The following is a 19,848-nucleotide window of genomic DNA, read 5'->3' as shown; positions in this document are numbered from 1 at the left end:
ATAAAAGTACAAATTAAACTAAATGGAGCCTGCAGATTTCATGGTTTCCACCAAAGCTGAGACAACATGCAAGGAGCAGAAGGTTTGTGGTATGAGCACTTCAGCACAGTGGCACACTGATCTTTAATGAATGGATTTTTGATATGTGAGGATAAAAAAAAATCCTTCATCCCACCAACACCTCTTTTCAGAAGTGCTGCCCTAGGTCTGCTTGCACTCAGGTAATTGGGAATTTCCCATCAGCATCACTGTGAGCTGGGCCCTTTGATTCTCTCATTGGGAAGGCAGAACACTCAGCCTGAGCTGTCACCAGTCCAGTGAAAATGCTCAAGAACATGTAACTCAGAAAGTTCAAAATACAGCGTTCTCAAGGTTAAAATCAGGACACTCAGCACCTAGAACAAGCCAGAAAAATGTGGGGGAAAAGATAATAGTCTGCTGAAAGTACTCAACCTCTACCGAGATGTCTTGACATTCTTTTGAGTCCAAAATCTTGACTTGGTAACTGAAGAATTAATCTGGAAACAGAACATTTTCACATAGCATCTGTTGAGAAAACCTGTCTTTATTAATCCCTCAACCAAGCCTTTATGGCACAAATGTTCAGTTAGTCAGATAACCACAAAAGCCCCTGCCCTACAGAACTCCTGGGTCAGCTTTCCTTAAGGACAAAATACTAACCAGGGCATCATCATTCTCTACAGAATCATCAATAAATTCCTCCCAAATTATTATTCCATTACAGCTGCCCTGTGCTGACATCAGCAAACCAGAGATATTGCTTCAACTTCCATTAAATCATTTCCCTGGGAGGTAGAGAACACAGACTTTATAAATACCTGAGACCACAAGCTCCTACAGAGTTATCAGAATCAGGCTGTAACTGAAGTCCAAAGGGAAGATTTGGAAAGCAGTGGAAGAAGGCACCTACCTGGAATACTGTCTCCTCTTCACAGGATGGATCTGGCCATCACTACCATGTGAAAGCAATATGTACAAAACACAACACTGCTCTGTGGTTCTTGTACTTGTAACTAATGAAATATCAACTCACAGCCTGTCTCAGAACCATGAAACTGCTCCAACACTGCTGCCTCAAAATCCAGGTGATGCAGAAATCCTGCAATGCACTCAGACTCCAGGTGGAAGGAAGGCAAGACTGGTTTTACACCTGTAAAACAGTCCCTCCTCTGTTTTCAATTCATTACAGGCTCTTTTCAACAGCAAGTTTCAAAACATTGGAATCAATTTTGATAGCAGAAGGCTACTATAGAACAAACCAGCAATCTACAAGAGAAAGCAGCTATTTCACCATAAAGTTCTAGACACATTGAAAAGGAACTGTCTGGGTTCCCTCACTTGGACTATGAAATGACCCACTATTCTAAAGGAATTAGATCATTATACACATGATGCATGTATGGTATTTCACACGTGAATCTGAATGGTTTCACACATCTGAAATAAGTTACACAAACAATGTTGCTCTGCACAGCCAAACTGAGTCTCTCTGTAACACCAGATCTCCCTGACATGAGATTCCATCACCAGGAAGGAGCTGCTCCCACGCCTCCAGAATCTTCTGGGCTGCAGCTGCAAGCACCACTGGACTCTTCTGTTCCACAGGTGCAGGGGTGAGGGGAAGATGGAGCATGTAAAACACAAAATAAATCAGTTCCCCTGAATGGAACAGCAGGACATGGTGACAGGGATGTCATTGTCACAGGATCTATGTGAGCCCAAAGATGCTGCAGCCACACAGTGCTTTATCTCCTGCTGCTGTTTGCACCTTGTCTTACATGAAAATGTGCCAAACTAAACATTAAAAATAGTGTTTCAGTCTGTCACTTCCCCAGCTTAATGATCTGCAAACCTTCCATCCCAAGTGTTTAAAATTATTAGTATAAAACATTCAGCCAAGGTAATATCAAAATATATTTTATTCTGGACCTCTTTCAGATCTGATTCAAATTACAGTTGTCAAAGCAATACAATGCAAAGGGAAACTGCAACAGAAAATGTGCCTAGAAGGGATATAAGGGCCTTGGGGACAAATCATTGTGATGTAGAACCAAAATACATCATAAAGTGTAATTAACATGGTCCAGGACAGTATAGAACATCTATATCAGTCTTCTTTAGACAATAATCATGAAAACTGAACAATAAAAGTCCTTTAAACAAGTACAAAAAACTGTCATGGGCTGGTTTACACTTTTACAACAGTTGTAGTTTAACTGGATAACTGAAGAAATGATGCAGACATTTTAATCCAGTGCTATAGGTAGGCTCACAGAATTAGACCCAAAGGATTTGTAACTCCAAATGAAACCATTACAACTACAATGTCAATGTCAGGAGAGAGAGAAAATTACTTCTGTATTCTAGAATTACTGTTCTGCACACTGCAGTCTGTTGAGGACAAGATTGCAAAGTACACTGGACTAGCAACAACATGCAGACTGTTTTCTTGTATTTACCCACAAATGTCAAAAAACATTATGAAGTAAAAATGAATGATTATTTAAAAATAAAAAACAAAACAAAAACATGCCTCAAGTTATTGTCAAGCTTCAAACTTAAAGGCAGAGAAAGCAAATTATGTACTCAAAACTACTGATCTGAAGCACTATTAACACTAAATCTGCAATCCACTCGAAACGGCAGATTTTCCTGGTTCGTCTGCCTCCCACCAGACTGACAGTGAAGACAGTCACACTTTCACAGCTCGTGGTATTTCAGAGCTTTCTCTAGAGGGAGAAGTGAGGACTGCTCCATGTCTCTCTCCCTACGGAAAATGTCAGGGATCTTGATGGAGATTTACTGCTGTCTCCCGAAGCCGTGTTTGCTTCTAACATGCCACAATGTTGCTTCTGCTTTCTTCAGGCGTCTGGAGAGGGTGGAAGCGATCCCACTGGGGAATGGCTCTACAGGGCTTTGGGAAGGGAGGAGCTATCCTGCTCTTCAGATGAAAAGGAACTGGGCTGAATCTGGCATGCCCTGCTCTGGCAAAACCCCAGGGCCACTGGGGACCCTCGGCTCGAGGGGGATGTGGCTCGTTTCATCCACACCGGGGTTCGGCACAGCCCCGGCGCCTCCAGCGCTCGCCCCAGCACGGGCTCCTCGTCAAGTGACAGACAGTGGGAGTTTTGGTGAAGTAAATACTGGAAAAATCAGGTCCCAGGGCTCCCCTCTTTCGCTAAACAGACAAAACCAGACAACCTTGCATTGACAGGCTGCAGCCCCCAGTCTGCAGGGGTAACAAAGCTCCTTCCCGCAGCAGAACTGAACGCGTCAGCTGCTGAGCTCGCTCTGCTGGCAAAGCGGCACCCACTGCTCTCCCTAAACACAAAGGACATGCCCAAGGTACAACGCCCCATCAGACGCCCTAGCATGAGGTAAGCAGTGTAAGGAAAAAGGAGTGCTTTTTAAAATGAAAATCAATTAAAATCGGTAGAAATCTTTGGCCTTTCTCTCAAGATGCATTAAAGTGTCACGAAATCAAGAAACATGCTTTGAAATGCCATGTCGTTCTGACTCTGGTAACTACTACCTCCCCTCCACCCAACCCAGAAAAAGAGGCACTTTTAGTGTTTCATATAAGATTTCCAATCATCTAGTAGACATGCTAAATAACCCTGCACAATGGTAGTCCCAGAATAAACTCAGTTTACCAACATTACAAAGAGTCTAAAAAAGCTTTTATGAAGACCTAGATATTCTCTTAACTACACTAAAAAGTCCACTGGTTGGGAATCTTTACATCAATTTAAAAATGCAGAAAAAGGTAAAGTAAAAATAGAAAAAGACGAACTCTACAGAAACCTGGATCCGGTCATGCAAAAATGAGAAACGGGATTCTGAGATGGACGCACAGAGAGACAGCGAACTCAAGAGCAGTTCATTTCTTATCCCATCATTAATTCTGAGCCCAGCTTTTCCCCTTCCTTTTATCCTCTGTTGGGATATTTGCCTGTTACCGCGTTGAACTGATAAAAATAGGAATGACTCCAATTGTAAGACTGAGCATGTACGTACACGCTACAAAAGTCAGGGCCTTGCTGCCCCTTTGGCTTCCCCTTGGAAAGGAGCAGTTTGGACAGTGCACCCCAGCCTGGAACACGAGGCCTCTGTGCTATGCAAGACAGGAATGAACGTCACGGTTCTGCGTGGTTTTGTCCGGTTTGTGGTTGGCAGCGCGCGGCGCGGCCGGCACGCGGCGGCTCCGGGCGTGCGGAGCGCGGGAGCAGGAGCAGCACTGTGGCATGCGAGGCAGGACAGCTGGACAGCTACGGCCGGACCCCGGCTCGGGGATGCTGGCTCGGGGACATGGCCTGGCCCCAGGGCAGCGGGCAGGACAGCTGGACAGCTATGGCTGGAGCTCGGCTCGGGGACGTGGCCTGGCCCCCGCCGGGGCAGGGCTCTGCCCGCGTGCCCGGAGCGCTCGAGCCAAGGGAGCCGGCGTTCCTGCCGGACCCACAGCTGACAGCCCCGGCCTGGACGTGCTGAAGCTCTGCTGTTCTCTATTTCTGAGTGTGTGTGTGTGTGATGCTATGCTGAAGCAATTAGAATTGCAACCAAAACAGCTGATGATTGAGAAAGAGGAAAATGGCAATACCCTAAAACATGGCTGTGTGATTTTGCAGCTATGTCACAGAACTCCACCACAATTGTTTAGATTGGCTGAAAGAATAATCCAATAACTTTTATGAAAATGAATAAACTGTCCATATTAAAATACAAAAGTACTATCAAGAATCACTTCTGACTTTCAGGATTTAAATTCAGTGCAATTGACAAATGCATTGCTAAACGAAAAATGCAGCTTAAACATACTCAAAACATTTGTGTCTATTCCTGGGAGCACAGTTTAAAATTATTGCACAGAATTTTTTTTTTATTTTTATTTTTTTTTTCATTAAATGACAGAGGTCAGCCACAGTCATGGACCTCCAGCAATAAAAGCAATATTTCAAGTGCCAGACACTCAATATATTAGGTTTCCTACATATTGTAACTCACAGGGTAATTGCTCTAAACATTTGCAATATGTTCCAAAACCCTAAAAATAGCTGGCACAGAACCACCACGGATAACTGTCTTTATGGATATGACTTGGTGTTGGTTTTAAACGCTGTGTGTGATAGCAGTATAATCCTGGGGGGTAGATAAACAATGTATTGTTGACTTGTCTTTACCACTGGCAAATTGCTACCCTACCTTAGCCAAACTCAGACTTGCTTCAAGTCGTGTTTATTTCATGGAAATAGCAGAAATCAATGCCTAATGAACAACGGTTAAAATGTCAAAGCTGCATTATCTCAATTAAATGAATTCATACTTCACTTGGAGGGGGAAAAAAAACCCCAAACGAATAAAAAAATAGGTTAGAGACTAACAATCATAAGCCACAAAATTAATTGTGATTGAAATAGTGTTATAAAACCGATAACTTTGCAAAGCTCTGTAATATAAACCATTCCTTAAGTAAAATGTCTGTGACATAAATTTGACAACCTCTCTTTTTATAAATTTACACTCTTGGAATCTTATGCAAGACATGATGCAACCTTTTCGACTACACATACGCATAAACACAACCTCATGCTATCATTTACAAATAAAATCACTATTAGTATACTTTTAATCACATGAGCAGAAAAAGGTTTGCCATATACATCTGTCATTGTAAGAAAAATACTTGATATTGTAAACAGAGTAAAAGACACTATATAGTAGTGATTATTAAAAAAATAGCAGCTTACATCTACCCTATATTTGGAGAAAAATGTAGTCACAAGATACAATAAACTGCAGGACCGGAGCAGCAGGGGAATTAGTGCAAGTATTCATCTTTTAAATAAGCTGAATCACTGCTATTAAAATAAACTTGAAGCAAGTCCTCTGTTTAAGATTTTTTTTTTTAAATCTAAGGTAGTAAACATTTTGCCTCTTAATGGCAGTGTTATCAAATATATGCCAAAGATTTTATTTTAATAAAGAAAAATTACATGAAATACTTTTAATACTGGAGTTTGGTTACAATTATACATCTAAGCTCCTACAAATAATGATGGGCAACTCTCAACGAAGCTGTGGCATGAACCCTTGTCCAGAAAGATCTTAACCTCTTAAACAAAATCCCCCAGCTATACTTTGCTCCTTTTCACAATAGTGCACAATTGAACCATATTTTAGCTATGGTCTTAAAGCAACAGAAGATGCGTTTTTCCTCTTTATTTTTCTTTTTTTTTTTTTTTTTTTGCATCCCTGCTTGTTTTAGGGTTTTTTTTCCTGTGTTTTTGTGCCCTTCTGTTCTTAAGTTTGGCAGAATTATGTCCCCAAATAAGAAATTACTGCATTCCAACCATGTCACCAAAAAGTCAAACATAGCACAATACCCATTTCCATCCTACTTTGTAGATGAGGATGTGAAGGATCACGCTGCAAAGAAGGATTTTTTTTTTTCTTCTCTCTCCCTAATCCCTTTTCCACCCTCCCTCTGTTCACAAAATTGTGCTCTGGGAGCCACAAAATGTACCAAGTATTATCAGGTTCAAACTACCTCTTCAAAGAATTCATCGAAACATGTTTCAAAGAAACTCTTTTTTTTTTCTTTTTTTTTTTCCCAAGGTGAAAAAATATAAACAAGAAACTAAATCACTCCCTTACTTCATGCATCCGTAAATTTAACCAAAACAAAACAGAAAACCCAATGTTTAAAAGCAAAGAAAAAAACCTACTGCTGCAGATTTCTGTTAAGTCCATTTTCTCTGTACACACAAACTGTTCAACTACTGAGAAGGAAAACAAAAACACCCCACAATCCACGTGAGAATGGATTTCATGGGGGAAGGGGTAATGAAGGCTGCCATTAGTATCTTCTGATTTTGGTATGTATATGGGTCTGCTCTTGTATATGGTATATTTCTCTCTCTCTCTCTCTCGTGCTCTTCTGTTTTTCATATCCAAAACCTTTAAATGTTATTTTGGGGCACAGCAGATTCCAGCACTTGGTGAACAGGATTCACAAGCTGTGACAAAACTCTGTCATCCTCTTCAGGGTGTAAATTTTTTTTTTTCTCCTCTTTTTTTTTTTTTTTTTTTTTCTTTTCTCCTTTTTTTCATTTTTTATATACAGTATATGTATATATTTCTTTTACATTTGGCTGTAGTGGACTGGCCATGGTTCGATTGGGACTATAGCAGTACATGGGTCAGGGACAGTCATTTTGGCTATGTACACATTCATAGTCGGTCCATGGCTTCCAACTAAGAGCGCTATTTCCGGAGGTCTAATACACAAACCTGCAAAGAGAGAGACACAGATACAGCAGCTGCACAGCACCAGGGCCTTTACATTCTGTGGGGAGTTTCAGGGCAAAACCTGTGTATAAGCTTAACCTTATATCTATTAACAGTGATTAAATAATATCAAAATGACCAGGTGAGCCCTTTATGAACCCCCAGCCAGCCCCAGTGCTAAGGGCACTGCTGCCTCCAGAATTATTATCAGAACAGCAACATCTTATGTAAACTGTTTGCTTACATATTTAATACTGTGAGGCTGAGAACTTATTCTAATCTAATTTGTAAAAAAATGAAATTAAAGTACATGGACAAGAACGAAATAGATCAGAAAAAACAGTTAATGGTGTACAAATTCCAGTTCTACTCTTCCCAAAATCTCCACCAAGTAGTGCTTCTGGGTCTGTCAGATATAGAAATCTATTAGTAAAATATAACCACACACAAGACAATACCAGCTGCAAGCACATTTTAAATAGAGTGGAGGAGAAGGGCTTTTGCTAGAGAACAATATAGAACAAATTAAGCCAAACATTTTTTAAAATATCAGAAACTAAATGAAAACAAATCTATTCCAAGTACAATCAGCCTCTTGGGCCAAATTAATTGGAGGACTGGAAAGGTTACACAGTATGTATAAAAAAGGATCATCTGGAGGAGTGATAATTTCTATTCAGGATATGCTTTGAGCTTTTGTCCTTTTATGATATTGCCTATACTTACAAGACTAAAATTATATAAAGACCAATCAAAATTAATTCTCTAGCATTTAGGCTTCTTCAAATCTAGAACTTCCTATTTTGTGATTTGAACTCTAACAACTCTAACTCTTACTTACCAGCAAGGAGCACTCAGGAGGGAAAGCTTTGGCACCTGTGTTAAGATACCACCTGAGACTGCACTACTGAGCTGCCAGGATTGCTTTTTGCTGTTTGTTCAAGGAAGCTACAGCACTTCAAAACACAATTCCCTTATCAGCCTTATGTTAATTTTGCTTTTCCTTAGTCTCTCCTCTGCTTTCTTTGCAAACCATGGAGAGACAGAGGCAAGCAAAAGCCCCAGGACTGTGCTCCTCATGATGACCCTGCACATTCCCATCCCACTGCAGCTCTGCAGGACAGTGTCAGAGCAGCATTCAGGAGGTGATGCTCCAACACCCTGCAGTGAAATGACAGTGGGAGCATTCATGATTAGTTAAACATGATTTTATTCCCTGCTCTTCCTAAGCAAAGTAAGCAGACTGATTTTTATATATAGCTGCTGACATTTTTAGGAACTTTTTAATTACAAGCATTTAGAAATCTGCACTTTGTTTGGCTGTTGAATGCAATGCAGAAGGTATTTCACTCCTGTCATGCATTATAATAATATCACCTACGCTGAGCATTTTCCCTCAAAAAGAGCAGAGAAAGATAAACAAATTTGTTTCCAAACCAGCCACACTGACACAGTAGGCCTGAGAAGGAACAGAAAATATTAATTGGAGATATCTCTACCTTCTGAGCTTTTTGGACTGGAATAAAAATATTGTCCTTACAATACCACAGCAGCTTCACCACAGTTGAAAACATACAGGTGAGCTGGCTGTATTCAACCTTCAGCTAGAGAAGGAAATTTTATCTCCATTGTTGGTTAAAAGATTTCCAGAAGATGTTTATTACTAGAACACCCACCAAGTCAAGCAACACTTACTGAACCATCTGAAGCACTTGCTCCAACTTTGTCTCCTGCTGCATTCCAGCAAACCTCAAAAATCCCTCCTGTTCCCCGATAACTGTGAACTAGGGCACCTGTCTAAAAAAGGGACAAGGCAAGTAATTAATACAACAAAATCAAAGTGAACAAGCACAGTTTGTACATTGAAAACTTCCCCACTGCTTTTAAAAGCTGAAATTCTCAGAGGAAAGTGGTCCAGCAGAGACTGTGGACAGTCTCAGCATCTTGTCAAACAATGTGGCACAACCATTTCACCTTGAGCTCCTGAGCTTGACAGGCAAAGCTGGGATGGTCACAACTACTTCCAATTACTGAAATGAGCCTTTCAGAAATTAATACCCAATGCCCAGAAGCCAGAGATTGCATCATGCCTGACAAGGTCTTTAGAGTTTCAAACATAACAATCTCCTTTATTTTTTGGCAGAAATACAAAACAAGTAATAGTGTCCTTTATGAGAAAGTTTCACAGAAATACTTTCTCATCATTATCTTCCCTCACTTTGCATTCTCTTGTTTGTCAGTGAAATTCAATGAAACAGCCAATCAGATTAGTATGTCTACACCCAGTCATCATTTTTCACAAAAGCCCCTGTTTTAGAAGGAATTTGAAGTTCAGAGCTAACAGAGACTATTTTTGGATTAAATATATTCTTGAAGGAACTTGGTTCAATTTGGAGTTTTGTCAATGAGTTTTTGGTTTGTTTGGTTTTTGTCTTTTTGGGTTGTTTTTTCTGATAAGAATGTAAAGACAAGTATTACTTCACCACAGGCAAGCATTCAAAGTGAGAAATTAAATGTACAACCATTAACAGAAATAATCTCAGAACAAAGAGAAAACCAGTGTGTTAAGAATGACAAATCTCATTGTGGATGAAGTATGATGGATAAACAAGGGTTGAAAGGATGGAAAAGACCAAAACACAAACTTCTCAACACAGAGAAGAGCAATACCTGTGTATTCCAGATGTGTACACATTTATCAAAGGAGCCACTGGCCAGGTACCTGCCATCAGGACTGAAAGCTACACTGTACACAGGTTCTTGATGTTTTGTCAGAGTATGAATACAAATTCCTCTGTCTACATCCCATAACCTAACAGTAGAATCAAAGGATGCGCTGTCAAGAAAAAAAACAGATTAATTACATCTCAATCAAACATATTTTTGTTGCTAATACAAACAGAATATGATAAAGTATCTTAAATGCTTCAAAACATTCTGTGAACTTACATTTATAGAAAGTGAGGTAAAAATAATGTTTAATAAGTATTTAAAGCCAGGATTAAATAGTACCTTGCTAACATAAGATTGGCATTTGGATTATTTGTTCCTGGTCCTGTAGGACTCCATTTGATAGTATAAATTTCTTTGTTGTGTGCTTGTAAATCATGGACACAACTGTCTTGTTTCATACTCCAGATCTATGATAAAAAGAGAGGAAAATACAAATAATTTAGCACAATATTGTACTAAAATACATTTTACATGCTTCTTCTTCATCATTTGCAGGCTGACTGTTACATTTTAGGCCACTCAAAATATTTGCTATTGCTAGGTTTCTAGGGTAGTTATGCCAAATTTTATTCCAGGACCTTTCATTCTCTGTGTTTTAAGCCCCCAACAAGGTCAATGAGTAATAAAGGTGCTGCCTGTAGAAACCAAACTGCCTGAGGGAACTGCAAACCCCTTGAAAAGTGCAGGGATGGAAGCAGATGCTGAAATGAGAAGAGCAATATGTAAATGTTCATGTCTGAGTTGATAAAATATCACAGTCCTATTTTTAAATTAACTTCTTGCTACACAGACTGAGTAAAATAAAGGGACAGTAGAGAAATTTTCTGTTTTCCTAAAAATCCAGAGACACAAATACCACTATGGCATTTTCCTGAGTTATTAGCATTTGCATTGCCAGATTTCAGTGTTCAGTACTTCACAGAGGTCATTAGAGGACTCCAACTCCTCTAAGATCATGCTCAACAAAAAATACTCAACCCCTTTATTCTATTAAGAGTTTACATTGCTTCTACAGAAGGGATTTGGAAAGGCTTTTATACCTTTTCCTACATGTTAAATTTGATAAGGCAGATAACCACCTGAATGCTATTTTTAATAATATGTGTCTCAGTAATGCTTTTAGTTCACTTTTTCTTTTAGAAAAAGCTACCAGGAGCATGTTAAAGCTCAACTGTATTTAAGATGCAATTGAGGTACATGTGTAAATAAATGGTGCTTTTCAGAACTGCTGCTTTGCTGAAGAGGAAATTGATTTTCAATGTGCAGACAGAATTGAAATTGTATTTCCACTTTAATTGAAGGAATCAAAATCTAACTTCTCTTCCCAAAACTAACATAGATGAAAGAGTCCCTATCAGCTGCCCTAGAGAATATTAAGTTGTAGACAGAAACTAACCAAGTAAATAAATCACTAGGCACCTTCCACGTGCTTCCAAACCTGGTATTTATTCCTTCTGCCATTGAAAAGTGATCCACAAGTGATTAGTGATGTGTAGACTTATCCTCCAGCACTTGGCATTTGAGCTAATACTGAACAAAACAATAACATTCTTTGTAGCCTGGGCTCCATTTGAAACAGCCACCAAGAAGTTAATTTCTGGAATCCCACAAATACTGACACATTCCCAGCTGTCACCTCTACTCACAGAGAGGCAGCAGCAACAGCTCCAGCTCTAGCCTGGAATTCATCACCCTGGAGCTGTTTAAGTATTAAATACCTGGCTTAAGCTGGCTATTTAGACTCTGTCCACTGTCAGTGGAGAACAACTGATGCTCTCAGGGGTTTCCTGAGATCCTGAGAGGGATTTCTTTTTGATGACACTTGACTTAAGACATTTAACTTAGGAAAGGATAACTTGCTCTTCAGCAGTGCTAGACAGTGCTGACTGGAGATGTCTAGACATCCAGCTTTAGACTGAAGGCTTAATGCTTAAGTGTTGGTATTTAGATAAGGTGATTTCCCTTGCCAGAGCCTGACTGTGTGCCAGCAGGAGAGATATGTGGCTACTCACTCATTCAACCATTCCCTGATTAAACAACAGTAAGCTGGATGGAATTAACTGTCCCAAGGGTTACTAGCAGGACAGTGCTGTCAATGTAAAAAACGTATCCTGAAACTCTACCAAGCACAGTGCTGAAGGTCCCAGTGAATGTAAAGCAGTACGGGAGTAATGGAAAGCATCTGTACCATGGAAACAGCACAGGCCAGGCATGAACAGCCCCATTTCTGCTGGTTTGTAAGGATCTCTAGAATGCCCTGAGGTCACAGGTGTAAGTTGCAGTGTCCTCTGCACTCACAAGTTTGATCCTGTTCTACAAGAAAGCAAGTAGCTGTGAGTGATTTGGAGGACAAGTGTAGGTGTGATTGAAAACTGCAAAATGACTCCTGATGAACTGGAAAAATCCAGGAGTGCACAGGAAGAAACAACATGCCAAAGATTTTAACTAGAAAGAAGGGGAAAGCAGAAGAAAACCAGGAAAGGAGCAAGTCACCCGTTCTTGTATGTGCTACCCAACTTGCATTCCAACTTTTTCTTTTAAACAAAAGCAACCATCAAGCATGACAGCTTAACGATTAATGACCTGATTCTGTAAACAGCTAAAAGCACCTAATAAATCATGCTCCTAGTCTCAGGCTGGCAGCCTGTAACAAGTTCTCTGGACCAAAGCTTGGACCTGATTAACAAGGATTTCTAGGATTGCCTAACCTTTATATATTAAAAAAAGAACAAATATTGGTCAACACAGCAAGCACAGCGATACTGCTGGAATATCCAGGTTAATGGACTGCATTCCAGAGTCCTACAAAGTCAAGGGCCAGCCCCAGAGCTCCCATTACCTTTAGAGTCATGTCATCAGAGCAGGATGCCAGCAGATTACCAGTTGGATCCCATTTGATTGCATTTACTTCATTCTAAAAGTTAACAGTGAGAGTAAGTTGGAGTCTTTCCTTCCATCATAAATGACAACTTACAAAAGATAAAGCTGGACAGCAGTTATGAGCATTTGCATAGCTGTCAGGCTTTTAACACTTAATTTTTGTTCATAGCTTTGCCTTCAATAACAACAGCTTTTTGCTATCCAATTATCACACTTCCCATGCATTCTTGTACACCATGTGGTAAAATCTTGAAGTTATCATGCTTCTTCTTCTTCTACAGCTCACTCTTGCATCCTGGCACTGGTAAAACAAGCTGCACACGGGGGTGAGAATTGTTCTGATAATCACAGAGATTGTGATTACTGTAAAACCTTAACCACAACTACCTTTGTGTGCATCTACTGCCTGTAGCCAATGACCATTACACAGGTGCTGGGCACTGGTTAAGTTTACTGGGCCCCCAATCTCTCACTAATAAAAATATCACAGAGCAACCCCCCTTTTTGCAGTACTTACTGTGTGACCCTGGAAGGTTTTGATGGGCCTATCTTGTCCTAGTTTACAAACGTGAATACACATGTCTGTACTGCAAGAGGCAAATGTGTTGTTACTCTGCCAATCAACATCTAATGCTGGTGCTAAAAGGAAAAGAAAGATATTTAAAGCTATAGTATGCACTCTGCAGGAATTTAATGTGCAAATTTAGCATGCACCACCTTGGAACAAAAGCCAACAAAGAGCAATTGTAATTTTAGAGCAGTTCTGAAGATAAACACTATGAACAGTAAGAAACACAGCTAAAACAAGTCTTACACAAAGTGGAACAAATTTAATATAAGACATCATAATATTTGTAATAAAAGTTATAGAGAAGACAGTGCAGCAGGATATCAAGTTGTAGTTAAGGCATCTATTAACAAATCCCAGGAGGCAGCACAAGGAACAGGTTCCCACAACTTCACACATCATCATGCATGAGCTCATCTCCACCAACATCTCCTGCTGGTGCTCAGGGATGGCAGCCAGGGAAGGGTAAGGATTTATTTCCTTTCTCAATTCCAGCATTGTAAGGTGTGGTAACTTGAAGCTTAATCATGGGCAACATGCTCCATTTGCTCAATCCAGCTATTTATGGCAGATGGCACAGAATGAACTGCATGCAGTAAATGCTGAGCTGATGTTTTTGACTGCTGTCATGCCACTGGAAATGTGGCACAAGCAGAATAAAGAATGGACCAGGACACATTTCTTAAAGGCCCTTCAATGACACGTCTGTCATCCTCTCCATTCTGTTTTCCAGCTGATTCTGACAGGATTGCTCAGCAGGCAGCCCACAAAGCAATTTGTCTGACCTCCTGCACTCCCACCCCAGCTGGCCAGTGAACAGCTTTCAGCTGGTTTGTGGCCAATCTGGGGACAGTGGAACAATGGGATAGGGGGTGGCATCACTGCAGCAGGAGGATGACAAATGCAGTCCTTAGGTGATAAACACTAATCCCTTGTGACCCACTCACATGATTTGTCTGCCACCATACTACAGAAAGTCAGGAATACTTGGATTATTTATCTCTTATGACTTTCATGGAACTGCAATAAAACTCTGAGTTATAAAATCAGAACAAATCCATCTTTGCTGACATTCTCAAAGTTCCAGTATGGGATTCAGTAACCAAAGACTACCTGTAAGATTTTAAAATTACGCAAATAATAAGCACCATAAACATCAGATTTTTAAATTTATTTTTAAAAATAACAGCTTTTTGTCTTTTCAGATGACAAATCTGAATGATGAAATCAAGACTTACCAGAATGAAATGGAAACTGCTGCTTGGCTTCACCAGTGTGGGCATCCCAAATAATTGTGGTCTGTGTTAAACAGATAAATAAACAATAAACAAACTTGTACAAATTGCTTATTTCCCCACAATTACCACCACTCCCAAGTACAAGAATACCTACCCTGCTCACCACCACCCAAACCTGCTCTTGATTATACATTTCTAGAGTTTGATCCAGTACTAAAAGAAATAGTAGCAGATGTACAGAAAACAGTAGATAATTTAAGATTGCATTAGAAAGGTGTTTAGCCACAACATTTTGGGGTCTAGAGGGAAGAAGGAATTTGTGGGCTTTTAAACAGTTTTATCCCCTTAGTCCTATTTATATTCTTGTAATCCATTCCATACACCTATTTTAATTTCAAATACTTGCATATTCAAATTGTAGTATCAGCTACTCACTTGTTCCTAAGGAGATGTTATTAGCAATTAGTCACATGCTGAAAAATTTAAGGGTGTAATTTTACTCTATGTTGTTCTCTGCCAATACTTTCATAACCTTCTGAAAGGTTAAAGAAATCTTATGTGACAGAATTAGTATCATATCATCAGTGTATAATATACCAACATCCCTGCCCTACCTCAATGATCAGTGAAAATTTTGACACCGAATTCCATGGAAGCATGAACTGATCACACAAAATAATTATGCAAAAGGGACCCAAGGTTGGGTCATTCTCTCTGCTAAAGCAGAATGTTTTCCAAAGCATAATCTCAGTTTGTTTAAGAAGTTTTATTGACTGAAATGAGGTTTCTATTTCTTCCTTCATTATTTTCCTGCAAACGAAAGTGGTGCCTCCACAAATATTTAAAAAATGGCATAACCATCACAGATGCCAAAAGAGTAAACACATCCTTTCCATGCTTTGATAGATTAAATTTTCCTTCCTTTGTGCCAGCACAAGCATTTATAAAGCTGGCTAATAAAGCATACCAAGTAAATGCATGCAGGGGAAAAAAAAAAAAAAAAACCAAAAAAAACAAAGGAGAAAATTTACTATTTTACAGTGACACTGCCAGTTTTAAGTGGTTGTACTGAGGTTGCAGTTTGCCACTCTCACTAGGAGAAAACGTGTGCTGACTTCTGCACCTTGAATCTGTTACAGAGGAAAAAATCAACTCTCCTTCTCTTGCAATAGTCTATTTGAGTCTCTGAATTCACTTTAAGTACATTTCCCATCAGTCTGTGCCCTTCCTATCATTCATAAATAAAACCTCTCACACTAACAGCAGCTCTGAACTGAAAGACCTTGTAAACCTGAATTTGTTTAGAGATGTGAAATAAAACACAGTCAAACAAGGAGCTCCATGGCATTACACAACTGGCACATGCCCAGTCACACATATCAACTTTCCTTATGTTCCAGCTCTAATCTTTATAATCATTCTTAGGTTTGACTGATATCCAACTCAGCCTGAATCTATCCCCTCTAGTACAATTCTTTTTTTCCTGAGGCTTTGCATGTGGTGGTTTACTGAATTAGGATTAGATTTTACAAAGGTTTCATGTTTCTGGTTTCAATACACTTATTTTCCAACTCAGACTAACCTAAATGGGAAGAAATCCACAGACATTGAAATCTAGGAAATTAAAATATCTCAATAAACTACTATAAAACCCAAGGAAACATAACTAAGCATAACAAGATCTTTGTAAGCACATATTTACATCCCATGCCTTTGGTTTCATTTACTTACTTTGCATAGTTTTTCTATTTTGCTTACAGTTAGATTATAACGGTGAAGGAAAGAATTTTAATTTTACCAAAGATTATCTCACCTTGTCCACTCCTGCACTTAAAATGAAGTTTCCTTTCTTGTTCCATTTTAACGCAAATATAGGACCTTTATGTTGCCCTAAGGTGCTGGCAAGATTACCTGAAAATTTATATTGATATGAATACATTAAAAAATAAAAAACTACGCCGTGAGCCACAATATAGGAAAATATATCGTGAATTAAGAAGTATTTTGCTTACCATCTTTAGTCCATATCCTTGCAAAGCCATCATAAGACCCAGTTGCTAGAAGTGTACCTTCACTCTGCCAGCAAAGAGGTTATTTATTTATTCATTTTTACTGCTTAACTCAAAGCTAAAGAGCACAAAGCAAATTTGAGGTAGAATTGATCGGCATAGGATTTACGACATTCAGTTTCACTGATCACAACTCATTAGAAAGAAGTTCCAAAAGTACAGCAGGAGTTACAACACTGCTCAAAACAGAAATATTGAGCTCTGCCACGGAGGACACCGCTGCTGTCACTTAGAATCTGACAGCACGAGGTGAGCAGGGTTTTCCTGGGAGCACCTGGAGCACTTACGTTCCAATCCAGCGATGTCACGTCCTTGTTGCTGGGCACATCCTGCCCCCCTTCCCGGATGCAGTGCCGGAGCACCAGCTGCGTGGAGCCGCTCGTGCTGTTCTCGCTCAGGTTCCATATCCGCGCTGTCGAATCGCCAGAGCTGCAAAACACCCCGTGGGGATGGAAATGCTGCTCTTTACACATGGGCAACTCCACTTATTTCATCTATATATTAACATACATCCTTAGAGTGGTGCTCTGGAGGAGTATATAATGTGCAATGTACCATATACTGATAATATACAATATATTAATAATATGCGCTATTAGAATATATGGTATGTAAAGTAATATATAATATATTATACTTATATATATAGTTATGTAAAACATACAGTTTTTGCTCTGAAAGAGTATATAATGTGCAATGTACCATATACTGGTAATATACAACATATTAATAATATACACCATTAGAATATATGGTATGTAAAATAATAGATAATATATATAGTTATGTAAAACATAATTTTTATATATATTACATACATAGCATGTAATATAGAATATATACTATATAATGTAGCAATGTATATGCACGATACAATATATATGTGATATAACATATATTCTGTATCATAATTATACATAATTTATACTTATATACTGTAATTACATGTTTATTATAATAGATTAATCATATATAATTATACATCATTTGTATGTTTAGTATTATTTTATTGATATTAATTTTATTTAAATATTAAATTATATTAATTTAATAACAGTATAATAGTATAATAATATTGATGATAATAATGTTAATAATAATAATGATAATAATGATGATAATATTTATAATAATAATGTTAATAACACTGTTAATAACACTGTTAATAATAATTTAATAATAATGTTAATAATAATGTTAATAATAATAATGTTAATAATAATGTTAATAATAATGTTAATAATAAAAATTATAATAAGAATATCAACATTAATATTAATGATATAATAGTAATAGTAATAAAATAATAATAATAAAAACAAAAATAAAAATAATAATATTGGAAATAAATAATAATAGTAATAATAATAATTAAATAANATGATAATAATGTTAATAATAATAATGATAATAATGATGATAATATTTATAATAATAATGTTAATAACACTGTTAATAACACTGTTAATAATAATGTTAATAATAATGTTAATAATAATGTTAATAATAATAATGTTAATAATAATGTTAATAATAAAAATTATAATAAGAATATCAACATTAATATTAATGATATAATAGTAATAAAATAATAATAATAAAAACAAAAATAAAAATAATAATAATGAAAATAAATAATAATAGTAATGATAATAATAATAATAATAATAATAATAATAATAATAATAATAATAATAATAATAATAATAATAATAATTTTAAGGCACTATTTTCTAATCAGCACTGTGGCATTTGATGTTTGGGGCAGGTGTTCCCTGAGCCTGCAGCCCTGCCCTGCAGCAGCACACACACTCCACACACACACACACACAGGCAGTGCTCGTACCCTGAGGCCAAAAGGTCACTAACGGGATTCCAGGCACAGATGAACACTTCGGATTCGTGGCCACGCAGCACCACTGCCTTGTTGGGAGGGATTTCCACATCTCCATCTACTTCCATCATATCCGTGTGATTATCTGTATTATGGGAAACAACAGCACAGAGAGGAGGATATTAGTATTTTGGGACATTGTGACTCCTGTATGGTTCAGATCCTTCTGTGATGAGTGCAAGAATTCACAATTTATGCGATTCAAAAATTTGATAGAGCTGTCACGCTCTTATTTTTTCAGTTCCAATTAATGAAGCTATAAACAGATGGGGAGTTTCGAAAATGTGAGAAAGCTCTTCGCCCCTGTAAACCTTCACATCCAAATGGATTTAATTTAGGAGCTTCAGAAATAGGGCCAAAAGTTAATTTTTTGCTATGCTAAAAAATAAATGCTGTTACAAGTACTCTGTTTTTCAGGCCCAACACTGCATAGCACAATATGTTACCAGTCTAGCTTGTGCTGTAAGAATGCATTTATAACACATTCATTTTCAAAAATCCCTCTTTTCACCAACTGCAGTCAAGCAGGTTTTAAACCTACATCTCCAACACTCCATTTACAAAATGACTTTAATAAATATAATCACATTTGGTGACAGAGCAAACATAACCAAGCTTCTCAGACTTCATCAGCCATGGAATTATGGCAGTGTAACTTTCTGCGTGGAAGTGAGGTTGAAACCATATTGTTCTGTAGAACAGTCTGGGGGTAATTCAAGTGACAAAACAGTTTTCTTGGCATCTACCATCAACCATTTTCTATTATTAAAAATAAATTCACAATGACTGCAAATGCAGGATGTAAGAAGTGCTGCACAGTTCACCTGTTCCATATTTATTCACTGCGGTTAAAGAAATAATTTCACAGCTATTGCTTAATTTAGCATCAAGGGTTTCTGCCACTGTTTGTGAGAAAATAGAAAAGACTATTAAAACGTGAGTATTTTTTCAGAAGGAGCACCATATAAAGCATTGCTTCAGAGGATCGATGCCAGTCTGAAGCACTGTACAGCCAGCAGGGGTTGCTGGTAGATCACATTTAACAGGGCTGAGATCCGAGCTCTACCCTCCCTCTATCCAGTTCACAGTTATCAAGTAAATACCCCTTTGAGATTTTCAAATGAAAGCATCAAAGTAGAGATCATTTCTTTCAGCCAAAGA

At 38.2% G+C, this 19,848-nt stretch overlaps 1 protein-coding gene across 5 annotated transcripts in view; it reads right to left on the bottom strand.

Moving 5' to 3' along the window:
• Positions 1 to 1,922: 1,922 nt before the first annotated feature.
• The window catches only part of TBL1XR1 (TBL1X receptor 1), a 109,544-nt gene continuing 91,618 nt past the window's right edge, over positions 1,923 to 19,848 (bottom strand). For all 5 annotated transcript variants that reach the window (XM_015637774.3, XM_019007807.2, XM_015637775.1 and 2 more), the window contains 11 exons: positions 18,640 to 18,772; positions 17,081 to 17,222; positions 16,737 to 16,800; positions 16,538 to 16,635; positions 14,725 to 14,785; positions 13,436 to 13,557; positions 12,878 to 12,952; positions 10,318 to 10,445; positions 9,976 to 10,141; positions 9,001 to 9,102; positions 1,923 to 7,308 (listed from right to left, as the gene is read on the bottom strand). In XM_015637774.3, the coding sequence (XP_015493260.1) occupies positions 7,282 to 7,308; positions 9,001 to 9,102; positions 9,976 to 10,141; positions 10,318 to 10,445; positions 12,878 to 12,952; positions 13,436 to 13,557; positions 14,725 to 14,785; positions 16,538 to 16,635; positions 16,737 to 16,800; positions 17,081 to 17,222; positions 18,640 to 18,772 (1,118 nt within the window). In that variant the 3' untranslated portion in view covers positions 1,923 to 7,281. The remainder of the gene's footprint in view (positions 7,309 to 9,000; positions 9,103 to 9,975; positions 10,142 to 10,317; positions 10,446 to 12,877; positions 12,953 to 13,435; positions 13,558 to 14,724; positions 14,786 to 16,537; positions 16,636 to 16,736; positions 16,801 to 17,080; positions 17,223 to 18,639; positions 18,773 to 19,848) is intronic.

Source organism: Parus major, chromosome 9, assembly GCF_001522545.3.
Source record: "Parus major isolate Abel chromosome 9, Parus_major1.1, whole genome shotgun sequence".
Lineage (NCBI taxonomy): Eukaryota > Metazoa > Chordata > Aves > Passeriformes > Paridae > Parus > Parus major.
Note: the sequence above shows the minus strand (reverse complement) of the source record. Positions and strands in the feature narration are given on the sequence as shown.